Source organism: Apostichopus japonicus, chromosome 7, assembly GCF_037975245.1.
Source record: "Apostichopus japonicus isolate 1M-3 chromosome 7, ASM3797524v1, whole genome shotgun sequence".
Classification (NCBI taxonomy): Eukaryota; Metazoa; Echinodermata; class Holothuroidea; order Aspidochirotida; family Stichopodidae; genus Apostichopus; species Apostichopus japonicus.
The window spans coordinates 22,821,400-22,839,981 of NC_092567.1; the positions used below are offsets into that span (position 1 = coordinate 22,821,400).

Sequence of the window (18,582 nt, forward strand, 5' to 3'; positions counted from 1 at the left end):
TGGTGGACTACTGAATTTGTTTGAATAAGAAATATTTAAACATCCAACTGTTGGGACTTAGTACTTTTTTCTCTAAAAGATGTTCTCTATCCGGGGGATCCGCGCAGATAGCTAGTCAGGGGGGAGGGGATCCGCGCAACTCACCTAGTCCGCGCAGATAGCTAGTCAGGGGGTCCGTGCAACTCACCTACCTTCACACTACCTACCTTACTCACCTACCTACCCTCACCACCTACCTGCCCTCACCTACCAAGTGACCTTGTCAGGAGGAGGGGGAGGGTTTTGGGTATCAGAAAGCCTATCCAGCAAAGTCCTTTTGCAGCGATTGCTCGCCTAGGACTTGAACCCACACTGGCAGGATGATCAAATGATTCAAAGGTAACAGAGCTACCCATTACACCATTTTGGTTCCCACTGGATAAATTTTGTTTCTTATATTTATACTTCCACCTTCTTCAAAGATCAGAAAAGTAAAAGCCTCAACCTGGAATTGAACCCCAGACATGACATTTGTCTGACTCTTTGAATTTCAGAGCACTACCAACTGCGCCACTGTAACTGTTGAGAAATATTGCTCGTTTCTAATATTTGAACCTCAGAATGGAATGGAATGCAATGATGAAAAGATCAGAAAAGTAAAAGCCTCAACCTGGAATTGAACCCCAGACATGACATTTGTCTGACTCTTTGAATTTCAGAGCACTACCAACTGCGCCACTGTAACTGTTGAGAAATATTGCTCGTTTCTAATATTTGAACCTCAGAATGGAATGGAATGCAATGATGAAAAGATCAGAAAAGTAAAAGCCTCAACCTGGAATTGAACCCCAGACATGACATTTGTCTGACTCTTTGCATTTCAGAGCACTACCAACTGCGCCACTGAAACTGTTGAGAAATATTGTTCGTTTGTAATATTTGAACCTCAGAATGGAATGCAATGCAATGATGAAAAGATCAGAGAAGTAAAAGCCTCAACCTGGAATTGAACCCCAGACATGACATTTTTCTGACTCTTTGCATTTCAGAGCACTACCAACTGCGCCACTGTAACTGTTGAGAAATATTGCTCGTTTCTAATATTTGAACCTCAGAATGGAATTGAATGGAATGATGAAAAGATCAGAAAAGTAAAAGCCTCAACCTGGAATTGAACCCCAGACACGACATTTGTCTGACTCATTGCGTTACAGAGCACTACCAACTGCGCCACTGTAACTGTTGAGAAATATTGATCGTTTCTAATATTTGAACCTCAGAATGGAATTGAATGGAATGATGAAAAGATCAGAAAAGTAAAAGCCTCAACCTGGGATTGAACCCCAGACACGACATTTGTCTGACTCATTGCGTTACAGAGCACTACCAACTGCGCCACTGTAACTGTTGAGAAATATTGATCGTTTCTAATATTTGAACCTCAGAATGGAATTGAATGGAATGATGAAAAGATCAGAAAAGTAAAAGCCTCAACCTGGAATTGAACCCCAGACATGACATTTGTCTGACTCTTTGCATTTCAGAGCACTACCAACTGCGCCACTGTAACTGTTGAGAAATATTGATCGTTTCTAATATTTGAACCTCAGAATGGAATTGAATGGAATGATGAAAAGATCAGAAAAGTAAAAGCCTCAACCTGGAATTGAACCCCAGACATGACATTTGTCTGACTCTTTGCATTTCAGAGCACTACCAACTGCGCCACTGAAACTGTTAAGAAATATTGCTCGTTTGTAATATTTGAACCTCAGAATGGAATGCAATGCAATGATGAAAAGATCAGAAAAGTAAAAGCCTCAACCTGGAATTGAACCCCAGACATGACATTTGTCTGACTCATTGCATTTCAGAGCACTACCAACTGCGCCACTGTAACTGTTGAGAAATATTGCTCGTTTCTAATATTTGAACCTCTGAATGAAATGGAATGAAATGAAATGATGAAAAGAGCAGAAAAGTAAAAGCCTCAACCTGGAATTGAACCCCAGACATGACATTTGTCTGACTCTTTGTGTTTCAGAGCACTACCAACTGCGCCACTGAATCTGTTGAGAAATATTGCTCGTTTGTAATATTTGAACCTCAGAATGGAATGACTTGCAATGATGAAAAGATAAAAAAATTAAAAGCCTCAGCCTGAAATTGAACCCCAGACATGACATTTGTCTGACTCTTTGCATTTCAGAGCACTACCAACTGCGCCACTGAATCTGTTGAGAAATATTGCTTGTTTCTAATATTTGAACCTCAGAATGGAAGTACATTAGTAAAATAGAAACAAGACTTGAAATGTATCAGATTTTTTTTTTTGTTCAGTGTCAGAGCACTACTTTATCACTGTGCTAACAATATGAAATCTTTGATTTGATTTGATTTATTTTGTTTTTTCACATGCAAATATACAATGTGAAAGGAAGTCTTCTATAAAGCATACAATAGCTTAACAATGTAGAAGACTCCCTGAAGAAAGAAAAGAGAAGAAAAATGAAGTACCAAATTAACGTTTCGACAATAAATCAATTATATGATATTTTAATTAATAATAATTTTTTAAATAATTTTTATTTATTTTTTTTAAATTTAAATTTTTTAAAAATTTTAATAATTTTTTGAAAATAAGAATTTTAATTAAATCTTTGAGAAAGTTTGTACATTTCTTTAAAACTATACTCTAAGATTTTAGGGAAAGTAGACTAGTGTTGCATCATAAACATACATTTTTTATATTTCAGCAACAGGAACATGGATGTGCCAGAGTTCCTTCTGATTATTAGTTGTGTTTGTTTGTTTACAAACCCTCCTCACTCCATTATGTATGCTACCACTAGTCTATCAAAACTGGTTGTGATTGATTTTTTGGGGGGCAATGGCTACACCCTCTAAAAAATTTGTGTTTATTTTGAATCCTATCAATGCATGTTACAGTATACCACCCTAGGTTGGGGAAATTTTGAAATTTGTTTCTTTAAAATGATCTACTCTTTAGCCAACTACTGCCAAGGCAGTACCGACAGAAGTTTTCGTTATTAATTCACAGTTCTACTTCATTATCAGTCCTGGAATGATGTGTGGTGCTGTGATGATTTTTTACTTGAGTCAATTTAATTATGAAAAAGTAAATAACCAAAAAAAGAAGGTTTTTTAAAGCGAGTGTCTTGTAGTATTTCTTAGTCTTGTCACTTGAAAAAGCACATTGGGATAAAGAACTACCTTGGTGATCATGGGCAGTGGCGGCGGAACCGGGGGGGCTTGGGGGGGCTCAGCCCCCCAAATGAAAAAGTTGAGGGGGCAAATGCATGATAAGCCCCCCCAATATTTACCAAGGCTCCGAAACGTGCATCTGCCCATTTTTCAATGCACACTTGTCGATCTGTCCGATGCACACGTAAACTATATAGGTGTACTAATTTTAGTAAATGCTGGGGGACCCTCGGCCCGTCCCCTGGCTATAGACCACATTGTCACCCCAACCGCGTCTTCTTGTAATAAGCTAAACGCTACACTCATCAAAATTTGCGTTCACACTATGAGTACACACAAGGCGTGGAACATGGCTTTATGTTTAAACGCAATCAATTATTAAACGAACAAAAACACAATATTAGCATGTCACCTATACTGTATAGGGTACATGCATTCATGACATGATGGCAGTGCTAGGTCATAGAAATTTGTTGGCAACTGCACATGGTTTTGGAATTACCCATTTGTTGACATTAAGAAATGCTTTCTGTTTTTTTCTTATGACATTTATTTAATTCATGGGCGTCGGAGCCGGTACGGGCAGGTCCGGTGAACGCCGGACCAATATTCATGACGCAAAAAAAAAAAAAAGTAGGACTAAAAATTGGAAAAAAAATCTCGGAGGTATATGTTTCAATAATTTTCAATAATGATGACGGCAAGTAGGCTAAGTGTGACTACTCTGGCATGGCAGGGGTCTTGTTTTCAAGCTCGGGAAGTGCCATTTCCTGCAATCTGTCAGGCATATTTTCAAAATTTTCTCCATTACGCTACGCGCCAATCATGGTGGCGCGTAGCATTGTTTGACCTACCAAACTTCCCTCCGATAATTGTTGGCGACACTCTGAACCGCCGTACCAATCAAAAATAGCTTCCGACGCCCTTGTCATTATTGCATTTAATTGCAAGTAGTAATTTACTACACTCAAAAACGTCTTTGCCAGTACACGTCGAGTAATAGATACTCTCTTAAAACACCATCGAATATACAAATTACAATGTTTTTACAGATTTTTACGTGCAATCTGAGAAATTGCAGGCTTGAGACCCATGTTTTAGGGCTAGGTATTCGCAGCATAAAACGCTCGGGAAGTGCCGTTTCCGGCCATCTGGGGGGTTTGAAAAACCCCAAATTTTCTTGTACGCTCCGCGCCAACCGATGGTGGCGCTCCGCTTAGATAGTCTCCACATATTAGCCCCCCCAATAATTTTTCCGTTCCGCCGCGCCTGATCATGGGTTGCAACTCTGCATACTTTCGGTGGGGTAAAAGCCCCGCCTCCCCCGCCCTCCCCCCGCCCCCAAGACTAAAATCACAGGAACCCAAGCCCCCAATGGCAGACAGAATATTCCCCCCAAAAATCTTAAATTTAAAAGATTTAGGAAAGGTTTGCTGGTGAGGACAGTGTTGTAATATACATTATGGGAAACACGAAGGATATCAGTTTATAAATATACCTTTCAGGATTCTTCAACACAAATGTGTTGTTTAATGAAAAGCTTTAGACCAAAAATAACGTTAATTTTCCTACAATACACAACATTATTAATTGGGTTTAATGGACTACATAGTCAACACTAAATGTCTGGAGATAATTGCTTCAAAGTTGCGAGGTATTCTGCAATTACTTGGTTGATTGTATATCACACACAAATGCCAAGTGTGGTACTGCAAAGACCAGCGGAAGTTCTTGGTAGACTATCCTGTATGTTTCATGCACCCTTCAGTTTCAAAGAATTAATTCAAGAATTAATTTAAGTAAAATTATTAATTTATTTTAAATTTATAAAATTTAAATAAATTAAAAAGTTTAACATTTTGCATTTAAAATTAATAAAATTTAAATTAATGAAAACTAATTTGAAGAATTATTAATTCAAAGAATTAGTGTCAATACCAGTTACCTTGAAGCCTCATTCCTAGGCACTTAATCAGCAACTGTGAAAATTGTGTATCCTGCATTGTGATGGGTTTTAAATTAATTGATGGAAAATATTAAGATAATAGGTTTATATTCACCAGGCCTGGAACCAGCAAATATTTACTCATTATTGAATCAATTTCTCACATTTCTGTACATGGACATCCAGGTTTTTGCTAATGTGTATGAAATGTAATTAACAATATGAAAACCTGCATTTCACATATTTTGACAAAAATTTTATATATAAGTCATGTTAGCCTTTTTTCCCAAAATAATGAAGCTGTGCAGGATGCCTAATCTGGCACAGTCCTGAATTCACTTATTAGTATGACCATATATACTTGTGTTTTATTGCAACTATAACAATAACAAAGTTATTGCAAGAATAATATGGGGATATTTCTTTCATTTTTTACATTTAGTGACATCTAGTTTTAATCGATAGTTTTATCTGCTTTCCGTTGCTGAGACCAAATCATGAAATTTATGAATGTGTGTCATTATTGGTACCCCATGATGAAAGGTTCTTCAGCAACACACCCACCCCATGATGAAAGGTCCTTCAGGCTTCAGCAATACAGGAAAATGGTCCTAATGTACTGTAATTGTAAAGTCAACTTTTTGTATTAACATTTAGGCCTCAAACAAATTTGTGTTATGTAACCTACCCTTTACCGAAATCCCAGATCTGGGTCAGATATAAGAATCCAGATCTGGGCCAGATCTGCTCCAGATCTGGAATTTATATCTGGCCAGATAATAAATTGGGCAGATATAACTTGATATAAAATGAAGTTTTATATGGCTCATATAAAAAAATTTATCTGGTAAAAATTTATGGCACACATATCTGGGCCAGATAAAACTTGATCTGGATTGACTACATATCCAGTTACATCTGGCTTTATATGGCGAGTTAAATATTTATCTGGATTGACTGTTTATCTGAATTGACGCTGAACTGCATAACATATTTGTACTACCTTAAATTAGGGAAATCCTATAGTGGATTAGTACATCACATCTAGCCTTAACTGGGCCTAACTAATGTATTGACTTTCTCTGTGCATTATTTTCATATCAATTACAGAGAGATAAAGAGAGTTCAAGCATTTTACTATTTGCACAAAGTGGAGATTATATACAGACGTTACCAATCAAAAGCAACACATTGGAGCAAGTTCATGGTTTGACTTTTCATGCAGACACTGGGCTTGAGAGGTATACCCTTTGGGCCACTGATGTTGGAAATGGTAGGCAAATGTTTAAAAATGAATTTACATGATTAAAGTAGAGTGCCATCAATCCAACCCGAAGAATACATTCAGGTTGATTATAATTTCAATAAATGTTTCAAATGTGAGAAAATGTTAGATTTTTCTCAAGTGAGGCTCCAAATATCCAATCAGATTGTTAAAGTCAAGCCACTGTTGAACTTTTAACATTTACTTTCCAGCTTTTAAGTTAAGCTTTGATATTTGATCAAATGCTAAGAATCTCAAGTCCTGACTATGTTAAGTTTTAACACCGAAAAGGGATATGCCCATGGCAGACATTGGGACAATAACATGTAAAAGAAAAGCATCTCACAAATGTTAGTTGAGAACCCCATCTCACTATCTTGTCAAGGAATGGTTGTCAAGGAATCGTTGTTTTAGTATGGTTGTTTTAATTAATGGTATTTTGAATAGCTAAACGGTCCACAGAGAGCTGAGAGCGAGAACAGAAAGCCTGAAAATTATACATAGTGATTAATTAATTAGTATTTAAAGGTTTTCTTCAAAGAACCTAAAGAATTATGGCCATGAATGTGACTAGGAAGAAAGTTCCAGTTTTTGGCCAAGTATAGTGAACCAAGGCTAAGAGCAGGTAAGCCTATACAGGCAGGTAAAGATAGATTCTGTTTTGAATATAGGTACCATGAGATTATGTTAACACATTGAAACTGAAGGGAAAAAGTGATTAAAATAATTTGGAATATAATTTTACTATTGCTATACTAGTTTTCAAGATGATCAGCTTCTTAAATATGTAAATCTCTGTAATGCTCCATTTGTTTAGGAAAAAATTAATGACAACGTCAGCAGTGAAGTCCGAAAAAAAATTAATTTTAAAAATCCATCTTTTCATAAGTTCTTATATTTCAACCAAAAACATGTTCTTTTCACTTCATGATATAAACTGCGCAGAGCACCCTTGGATGATATTCAATACTGTCTTCTTTTGGCTAAGATCATGTGTAGTATCTGTTCCCTTCGGGAATGGTGATACACACCTGACGATGATCACACAGTCACAGTCCCGATGCAAGGGGACTGGGGCTGAGAGCGGATCAGTCGTTTGGTAGTTTGGTTTTTGTGCCCAGGTTCTTTCCTGGGTGACTTTTTCTTAAAAAGTATCTGTCTTTGAAACATTTGAAATGTTTAATAATGTCATTTGAGGTCATAAGTCTTGTTTTTTTGGGTTTCCATGTTGCACCTGAGCAACGAACTCCCTCATGGTCTGTGTATGTAAAACCTTTCCATTTATATTTCAGGACCTTTCGGATACACGGTCAAGCAGTACGATCTAAATGGAAGTCTTCTTAGAGTCCTTGGTACACCGGGTACCGCGGGAAGTTCGCTGACTCCTCTGCAGTTTGGAAATGTGGCTGAAGTTGCGTTTGATAACAAGGGCCTGATGTATGTGGTAGATGGAGATGGGGGCTTGAACAACAGACTTGTGAAACTAAACTCAAGTAAGAGACAAAGAGAGGGAGTTATGTGTTACCAATGTCACATTTTTGAGGTTTGGGTGGTGGGTGGGAGGTATGGGGTGGAGGGTTGCCTGATGCAATTATTGCAGTTGCCTAGGTTCCCTTTCAACAGATTTCATTGGACTAAATAAAGCCAAGTCAGTGTGATCAAGTTTATGAATTATGGAATATGACCTTAAAGGTATGCTGCATTGGCCCCAAATATGCTAGATGTTCAAATATGGTCACCTTTGGCCAAATTTCTTAAACAGTTTTTATTACAACCATCGAGGAAATTTTCCTCACTGGGACATTCAGTCATCTTGTGTGTTCCTTAAAGCAGCATTTTGCGTTGGGTCGCTTTTTTCCACCTTTTTAACATGTGCATCGATTTTTTTAGATGTATCAATCATAAAACAGCAAACTAAGATACCATCCAAGTTTCACCCTGCCAAGAGCGTTAATTAGCGAGTAATTAACGATTTATGTCGATAACGAGTAAAAGTGTCCTCGAAAAAGTTTTCATATCTCCAAATCCACTAGTTTGAATTCCACCAATCAGTGAATAGTATGTTTATTCATGAGCATTTTGCGTTTGATCGCCGTTTTCTACATTTTTGACATGTCCATCGAGTTTTTTACATGCATCAAAATCACAAAACAGCAAATTAAGATATTAGCCAAGTTTTTCCCTGCCAAAAACGTTAATTGGCGAGTATTCCACATACAAATTAATCGCATTCAGTTCCCAAACCCACTAGTTTGAATTCAACCAATCAGAGATGCAGGTTTAGTTATGAGCCGTTGCTAAAAATAGATTCAAGACTTTGCCTTGGTACAACCAAGGAGTTGTTATGCAACTCCCTGGTACAACTGCCATATAGACTGTACACAAATCAAGCGTGGTGTTATATTACGTATCTGTCAATGACGTTCGTAGTGTTTAAATATTCATATTATGGGCGAGGTTTATTGGGTTCCCAACGGAAAATATCTTGGAGAACAACAAAGTTGAAAGTTGCAATTTTTTCGACTTTTATGCCACCATTTGAAGTAAAATATAAATAGATAAGCTAGTTATATATGTCGTTATGGCACAGTGGAGTCAGTGAGGTTGAGAAAAATCATAGAAAAGGACGCAAAATGCTGCTTTAAGAATGTCTGAGAACAATTTGGAGAGTTAAGACCTCCAGGAAAGTACTTTTTGAAAACTTCTAGCAATTATAGTGTGCTATAATTTGGGGCCTATACTGACTACCTTTAAAAATTTATAAATCGAAAATTACTTCCTAGCCGGCTGATCAAATACCACCGCATCAGTTTGACTGTATAGTTGTTGTAGTAAAAACTATGTACACAGAAAACCAATTTATTTCTTCTTTTTTATTTAAATGGTCTTCTTTCAACCAGATTATAGCGAATTATGGAGCTTTGGACAGAATGGCACAGGACCACTGGACTTCAGGATTCCACATAGTGTTACAGTTTCACCAGCAACGGGACACATCTGGGTCGCAGATCGGATGAATAATCGGCTGAAAGTTTTCGATCCTATCGAACCAAAACTTGTGAAGAGTTGTCAGATGGATGGTGGACAACCTTACTCTGTTAGGTAAAGTGAACTTTGACCTGTTGTACATGCCGAGAAAATGTCCATTAGCTATAGGTTGCATCCAAAAACCCGCTGTTTGTACTGAACGGCAGGTTTCTTCCAGTTGGTTAGCTGAGTGATCAATCCCTGCATCTTTTCGCACCTTAGTTGAGCTGCCTATTCGTCTATTATGCAACTCATCACACAGCTAGTAGCCAAATCACTATCAGATCAAGGCAGACATGGCAAGGTGTGAACAAATCAACTCTTCCAAACTCACCAGTCTGTTTGCAGGAGAGATAAAGTTTCAGTAATTTGGAGGTTAAGAGAGCTGAAAAATGCAACCTATGGTTAATGGACTGATTCTCATCATGTACGTTTGTTTCCTTTTACATGATAAGTATTGGTGTTTTCATAAGGAACTAACAAGATCATTATTACTAATATAACTGGTTGCTCATGAGAGGGCGGGGGGGGGGGGGGAGGGAGGGGAGTTTGGTTAAGGGCTGTCTTCATACAATGCAAAGCATTTCTTGTGAAATTTAAGTCTCCGGTCAGTTCGCATAAGGTTTGATTTTCTTATAACACTGAGCTACTTTTGATGCAGACAGGTACAACAAATATAGGTGGAAGACAGGTTTAACTTAACCATCTCCAATGCGAATTCAATGTCGCATATTCCCCATGCATCATCAGTTCTTTAAAATGGAAAAAAGGATCTACTGTAGGTCAAATGGTGTGAGATGATCTTACTTTCTGTTTGATTTCTTGCTTACCCAGTCATAAGGTCTCATTCTCTGTAAACACAGGCTGGGTGGTTACTGCCTATTATATTATTTTGTGTCACCCATGTGTCATACATATGTCATACTACATTCACACATGGCCTTCAGTTACACATTAGATGCTGATCTTATGTTACATAATGTAATATAATCTTATCTAATGTAATATAACATAATGTAATCTAATGTAATATAATAAAATGTAATATAATCTAATATAATATAATGTGATCTACTGTAACATAATGTAATCTAATGTGATATAAAATGTAATATAATGTGATCTAATGTTTTATAATGCAATATAATGTAATATAATATAATCTACTATAATGTTATCTAATGTAATATCATAAAATGTAAAACAATGTAATATAATCTAATGTAATATTTGATTTAATGTAATATAATGTGATCTACTGTAACATAATGTAATCTAATGTAATATAACAAAATGTAATATAATGTGATCTAATGTAATATAATGTAATATAATATAATCATATATAGGCCTAATGTGATCTAATGTAATATAATATCATGTAATATCATCTAATGTAATATGTGATATAATGTAATATAATGTGATCTAATGTAATATTATGTAATATAATGTGATCTGATGAAATATAATATGATGTGATCTAATGTAATATAATGTAATCTGCTGGAGTGACTAAGCTGTTGTCACAATATTTGTAACGTGTGAATAAAGGTTTCTTCCAAAGTCACAATTTAGGGAAGTACATCAATATTCCATTTGATACATCAATGTTCAATATGAATATTCATTTTTTTTTGTTTCAAGGTTCTCCAAAGATGGCTCTCATCTGATCGTTGCTCAGCTTCAGAACGACACCATCGCCTTCGTGTCCAGCCAGTTTGCGAACCAATCGACGTGCAAGAAGCTGGGATCGGTCAAGCTCCCTCCGGGGTCGAAACCTCATCTCGTTGACGTGGATAAGTTTAACGGTGCTTTCTATGTGGGTAACATTGGTGATCCTCCAAGTTGCTTGCGCTTTATACCAAGTTATTAAAGTTGTAATCTAAATTTTGGCAAACTAATGAAATATTTCTTTACAACTTGCAAGTTAAAAATTTTGCGATCTATATTTGAATGAAGAGGAAATACTTATTAAGGAAGGATTGGTAGGACAAAGACCCAGAAAAACAAGGACACCAAAATGGAGTTTTTTACTAGTTCTTTTAATTTCATTTCTTGTATTTCATATCTCCAAAGAGAAATGTATTTTTCTTAGATTACTCACTGTCTGCTCTGTTGTTTGTCATTGTCATCACCGAGGGGCAGGGGGCCTCTTCTGAAATTTTGTGGCACTCAAAATTAACTGCAAACATATTTTTTCTCAAAAACATTAAATGGAAAGTTTAAGCATACTTTGCCCTGGCCTTCCTTATATTTTTGGTATGTGCTGACACTGATCTCCCAGGGGCCCCTCTAAGAAATTCTGGACCCCTCCTCCCCCCCCACGTTACCCTTACCAAATCAACAAGAGAACATGGTTTAGAATGTCTTATATGTAAAATTTTCATTTGTGCATGTATATATCACACTTCAAAGTATATATTTTTCCATAGATAAGGTACAAAAAGGGCTTTTCTAAAGGTACAAAAAGGGTTTTTTTTCCCTTTATTTCGTAGAGAAAGCATTTTGTTACATTCACACTCGAATTTTAATGAAAAAAAAGATCTTTCTACCCTGACAAAAAACCATGTTTAATGTTAGAATTGAAATTGAAATAGCAAATAATTAAAAAACAGTGAAATAGATATTAATTAGAAATAGAACGTTTATTAAATACATTATAAGTAACTTTGTAAACCCGTACAAGTCCTGTTTTTGTTTTATTTCTAGACAAAGCATTTCACAAATTGTAATATATCTGATAGAGAAGAACATGGAAAATTAACATACCAATTTTTGACATAGTTGTTTTCTTTAAAGATATTGACAATGGAAATTGTGATACCACTGTCACACTGGCAGTAAAAATTTTTTTTTTTTTTTTTTTTTTTTTTTTTTAAAGTTGCTTTTTTTACTACTTTGTTTTGACCTTCGATTGCAAATGGTGCCAAATTTACCGTAGATGTAAAAAAAAAGTAAAAATGATGAGCAACTTTTAAAACAGGTAAATCTCAGCACACATTTTTAACTGGTTATAAAGGATGAACACATTAATGATTAGAAAGCATGTATTTTGCATGGAGCATGGTTTCTACAGGTGTGAATATCATGAATATTCATCAGTGAACATTATCAGTTATCTCTGAAATAGCTTTATACATGTACATGGATAATACAATGTAAGCATCTGTATACTTACATTGCATTATCTTATTACATGTATAAAGCTATTTCATGTATAAAGCATTTCATGTATCAAGCTATTTCCTGTATCAAGCTATTATCCAAGTACATGTATAAAGCTAATTAAACCGTATTATTTCAAAAATTTATGTTCAATGATTATTATGCTTGATATGCTCCCAAAAAACGACATGGTTGAGTGTATGAATGCAATGTGATGAACCTTATTATGCCAAGGATGATAAAACATGGAACATTTGGTTCTTGTCTTGTGTTGAAAAAGCCATTTCTTGCAATTTTATGAAAAAAGATGACATTGAAGACGACATGAAGTTGAAGACGTCATGAAAATGTGCTTATTATGTACTGACATCGCCATACAAGTACGTACCAAATTTTACGTTAAGCCACACCCATTTGATTAATATTCATAGAATGGGATCCAAAAACAAGTAAGACAAAACGTGTTTGTTGACTTCGTTGTTGTTGTTGACTTCGTTGTTGACTTCGTTGACTTCAACTCATGTTTGTTGAGACATCGTGTTTACAAGCTGTTTTTGATGATATCCCCATTAAGCCCCAACTAATCATGAATACTAATGAGGTAAAACCTGTTGTTGCACAGTATATGTACTTAATATGTAGTTAAATCACCATACCAAGTATGAACTAAGTGGACACACCGTTGCAAAGGTATTGACATTTTAGGAATTTTATGGTGAGCCCCCCCCATTCATTAATATTCATGAGATGAGAACCAATAACCAAAGGGCACATCTACTCTTCATGAGACACTCGTCTACCAAATTATCACATTGATTCAACTTCGTAGTTTTTGAGATATTGTGTTTTGCAAGCCGTTTTTTCGGATGATTTCCCATTAAGAACACTCAAGAACATGTACTTCGTGTTTACAAGCTAGTAGTCACATGAAGTTTATTTCAAAGGTTACAGAGCCCTCTGCATGGTAACCAATATAACAAGACTTTTGTCAATATTATACAAAATATGGGATCCCGAATATGCAGGGTCTATGTAGGTACTAAACATAAACTTAAAAATATAATAATAATTAGAAGAAATTACATACTAAAAATGAGAAATTACATACACAACATTAAATTATTAAATATTACAGGAGCGATGGGTACCCACGGTAGATGTATATATCTCTTTGTGCAAATTCCAATTATGAAACGTAATACCGTCTATGCTTGCACGGAAATATTTACTATGAGGAATCTAAAACAGTACTTTCTGACATTTATAAAATAAAAAATATTCACTTTAGTAAAAAGGTAAAAAGAAAACTTATGCTTACACGATAAATCAGTGCCCAATTGACTGAAATTTCATTAAAAAATACAACCCTTTAATTTGTGGGGTTATGGCGGTGAAAACTTGCATTACAGTTTAGCATGATAAACTGGAATGTTTAAATATTGTGCAAGGAGATTGTTATAAGGGCTATAAAACTCTTCTAAAAGCTGCTTGGTTTCCGGAAGCATCTTCCCGATTTTGTACGCTTTGGGATTGGTGTTTTTCATTTCACCATTGCATAACTGTTGGAGCTTTTCCTTACTAAGGGAATCTGTAACAAGGTTAAGAACATAATGCAGGTTAACGAGCAAGCAGCATTCCATGCAGGTAATTAGTAAAGCAGGCTGATTGAACGAAAGTTTACAATGACAAAATATCTCAAGTACTGTTATCATTGCCGGTGATTTTGAAAAAGAATTAAGATCGATTTTGCTTCCAAGTTCAGAAGATGGGCTTAACAGAACAAAAAGCCACCGAGATGAAAGTAGTTTGCAAATCCAACAAGTAAATATTTCATATATATGTACATATACATAAATATATACAGTATATATATATATATATATATCTATATAATTGAAATCGTAATGAGTTGGAAAATCCAGAACAGTGAAAAAACTTCCAGCCTCCACCGTGGTTCGAACCCAGGCTTTGCGCTTTATGTGCGGACACCCTAACCACTGGGCTATGGAAGCTGATTGTATGTCCAGAGGTTCGAAACCCGTTAAGGAAGGTCGTAATTCCACTGTAGGCGTTTGTCACCTGTATCGAACAATACTAGTTCTATTTTGGTGACATATTTGCCATACTCTAGACATCAAACATGATGCTAACCAACTCGAAATCATTTGTAATTCCTCAAGCCGGATCTCTTAAGCTGGATATATATATATATGTATATATATATATATATATATATATATATATATATATATGAGATATGATATTTACAGCCATGGAGAGTAGCTAACAACCAGAATGTACTCAGTTGATTGGATATTCCAGTGGCAGACAGTGTCACACATATATGGATATATTCCACACTGTTAGTTGAAAACCTCATATCAATATCTTGTCTGTAAACTCAAGATATTGTTGATTGAATTGTTAATTATTTTTGACTGGATAAACACTTGATTCTTCCCTGGAGTAGATCACAGTTGGTGTGACATGTGATGTCATCCTGGTGATGTCATGTGTTCTCCGAAAGTTTTTTTTCTTTTTAACATCTCCTTGTTGATTTATCCTTGAAACCCTGAATTGCTGTGATGACATCGTCCACTCAGTTCTTGCCAGATGCATTCACAAAATTAGAATAATTTATATCTTTGCCCTACAAACACTACGAGCATGTGGGTTTTGAACCACAGTTGCAGAATATTTCTGGCATCTTCAACCACTGGAATATCTGTTTAACTGACGGTGAAGCTACAAAGAAAATATTTCCTTGAAACTTAAACATCTCACTCCCTGATCAAATTCTAGTAAAACTACTTAAATTCATGCCAAAGAACCAAGCAACAACAACACAATGTAATTACAGCAACTTGATGGCATGAAGGTAGTGACATTTGTCAAACATTCAGGGTAATGGCCAATGGTAGCCTCTTCCCCCCCCCAATCTCCTTCTTCCTGCCCCCCTATATTCTTTAAAGGAATAGTTCAAAGAAGGATTGAGGTAACTTTTCCTTTTTGATTAGTAAAACTGTAAACATTAAGTGAAATTTGATTAAAATACTGCTCTTTCCAGAAATTGTACCAAACGGGAACTTGAAACAAGCAGGTGTAATTTTATAGACATTTTTTGACAATTTCTCTCCGACCCCCTCCACTTATTGTCTTGTGCGAGGTTGAAAACAATATGCAGTAACACTTGAGTGCGCATGAACCTTTTCAAGTCATCGACTAGGTCGAAACCTGGATTTGAATTTTGAAGAAAAACTGAGCTTTTCTCTTGTAATGACATGTGTTTGCTTTCAATGCACTGTTAGTACAAAAAGTTTCCAATGAACATATCTCAAAATGTGCATAAAGAAACTGAAATACAAATTCGACCAGAAGGCGAATGATTGTAAGTGTACGGTGTACCTCTGAACTATCCATTTTGGGACGGCTTTCATACTTAAAAAAACAAAAATCTCCACCGTTGAAAAATGATCACTTGAACATACTACCATCAGGTTGGTGTAAAAATGAAGCATGCAAAAAAGGATGTTTTGCTGCATTTTATCAAATTGATATGATCCATAAGGGCTCATTAATTTGCTGTGAAGTGTTCCATTTATGAATGGAATTCAGCAATTGTTCCACAAATTATGGAAAATTGGAAAAATGTAAATATCAACAGAAAGATCATATTAATTTGACAGCATTCTTTATGTTTGCATGAGAAAATAAGAACCCAAAGTAAATTATGCTGTTTCCTTTTTTTGGGCGCAATTTTCATACAATGCCTTGCTCATTTATATGCTTGTTTGAACCGGCAGTCGAGCAAAAAATTGATGGACGAGTAGATGTGTCTTTTATATCTCAAAACACTTTTATTCTTTGAGAAAAGTATGTCAACAATGACAGTTTTATTACCAATTTATAAGCGTAACTGAATTTAAATAATTATTGTACCTTTCTTTTATCCTTTTTTTTTTTGGGGGGGGGTCCCTTTTAAAGTCGAGAGAATTAATCATCCAGTTTCCCAGTATCATAAATGAGATAAACTTGAAAGCATTCAAACTTGAACACTAAATTGATACCTGCTCGGAGAAGTTCCAATGAAGTACCAATGATTTTTTTTCTTTCAATTATGGATATTTCTTTTTGTGAAGTAACCATCATTCTGCTTCCTCAGAATCAACCGATATTTCCAACAAGGAAAATCAAAATCAAATCATGTTACTGTTTTAGTACAGACACAAATTATACGGGTTACACTGAGGTTATATGCTATCATGCAGGAGAAACTAAAATAAAAACTAGTCATGCATGCAACCTTCAAAATCTGAAACGTAAAAGAGAAATTTAACAATTATATCCTGCAGCAAATTTTTCATGCGATGATTGCTTGAAGCAGAGCAGGTGCATATTCATTAAGCGTATTCATTTATATGAGCGTCACATGGGTTATGAAAAAAAGATGTAATAATGAACAGAAAACTCAAATATTTAATCATGCTGACTGGCTGCTTTGGGGATATGGAGGGAAAGTGGTGGTGGGGGGGGGGGGGAGTGAAGGTGGTTGGTCTTCATGCCAGCTATTTGCTCTGGGAAGACGGAGGGTCAAAAGGGGGGTGGGGTTGGGTGTAGCATATCAGCATATGTACACAAGGCATTTTTAATAGCTGAGTACATTTTATGTGAGTACAAGCTCATGCTTTGGAAAATAGGGAAAATATTTGGAAAAAAGGTGACAGGGAGCAAAAAATGACTGACCAGTTCCTATATTTTTTACTTACATGCTATATCATCTGTTTGCAAAGTCAAAACCCGCTACCAAACGGGCGGTTAGTTTAGAACTAACCCGCTACCTAGCTCATTGTCTATGATCAGAATAAAATGAATCATTTAAATAAACCGATACATTATCTCTCTAATGCCACAAACCATTAAATGCAAAATCAAAAACCAACCAATATCTAAAAGAAAAAACCTCAGAATATAAACCAAAGAATGAAGAATGATCAGAAAACCAAATGTTTGTGGCCTTAAAAGAACTACTATCAGTGGACGGAGAAATCAAACTAAGTCTACTAAAAAGATGAACCCCCCAAAAAAAAATTTAACCCAAAAATTCACAAAATTTCTCACTCTGTCTTGTTTTTATCAACTATACGGTGGGTAGACTGTACTGTTTAATAACTGGCATAACCTAGCATTGTAAGGTGCATAGAATTTTTCCAACATTTGTCTGGTATTTGATTGCATGGGTCCAATATATTTTTTGGCTTGGTTCCGAGTACGACGTATGCATAGCCTTTCTATTGAAGATCTCTTCTGCGGTGCTGTAAAGAGAATCGTTTATAGGTGATTTGTACGATCAGATATGAAAATACGTACCACCCTAGCTTCAGTATATAGCAAGCAGTGTTGGGTCATATACCCCCTTATATGTTTTTTTTGTTCATTTATTGAAATTTGAATATACAGACAGGATTAAAGTTTACCAGGCCATATTGAGCCCTGACAGACCACTTTTTAAAATAAAAAATAAAAATAAAATAAAAACCCTGTTCCTTTAATCCTCCCTTTGTCCCTCCACTGTTTATCTCCTACCTCTCCTCTTCCCCTGTTGCTTTCTTCTCTCCATCTGTTGTCTACTAATCCCCTTACATGTATCTCATTGTGTTCACCATGCTCATTAACCTGTCTGTATTCTGTGGGTGTTTTTGTCCCTTCTGTTACTGTTACTTGTCATTTAGCCTTTGAAGAAGATCCTGCTAGGATCGAAACGTCATGCCAACTTACTTTTACACAGACCACTTTCTAGTTTGCAGTTGCACTAACATATTTTTACAAACTAATGAAAACCTATTTTTCATGTGATAATGCAAACTTCTTGGGCATTCCTACACTGGCACACTTATATTTTACCATCCTGGGGGCATAATTATTATTTCAGCCTCAGTGTTTACTTGTTTTTTCTAAACTATGTTTTCCCCTTTTC

The 18,582-nt window shown here is 35.8% G+C and overlaps 2 protein-coding genes across 6 annotated transcripts in view; one reads left to right on the forward strand and one right to left on the reverse strand.

The window, feature by feature from the left end:
- LOC139969781 (NHL repeat-containing protein 3-like) overlaps positions 1 to 12,306 on the forward strand; it is a 16,246-nt gene extending 3,940 nt beyond the window's left edge. Inside the window, exons 2-5 of the mRNA XM_071975043.1 lie at positions 6,260 to 6,422; positions 7,706 to 7,906; positions 9,314 to 9,515; positions 11,088 to 12,306. Coding sequence (XP_071831144.1) covers positions 6,260 to 6,422; positions 7,706 to 7,906; positions 9,314 to 9,515; positions 11,088 to 11,316 — 795 coding nt within the window. The 3' untranslated portion in view covers positions 11,317 to 12,306. The remainder of the gene's footprint in view (positions 1 to 6,259; positions 6,423 to 7,705; positions 7,907 to 9,313; positions 9,516 to 11,087) is intronic.
- The window catches only part of LOC139969779 (carbohydrate sulfotransferase 15-like), a 33,142-nt gene continuing 26,024 nt past the window's right edge, over positions 11,465 to 18,582 (reverse strand). For 3 of the 5 annotated variants that reach the window (XM_071975037.1, XM_071975034.1, XM_071975035.1), the window contains one exon: positions 11,465 to 14,196. In XM_071975037.1, coding sequence (XP_071831138.1) covers positions 14,012 to 14,196 — 185 coding nt within the window. In that variant the 3' untranslated portion in view covers positions 11,465 to 14,011. Of the gene's footprint in view, positions 14,197 to 16,344; positions 17,921 to 18,582 lie in introns of those variants that run through there. The other 2 variants (XM_071975039.1, XM_071975036.1) reach the window with 2 other exon arrangements.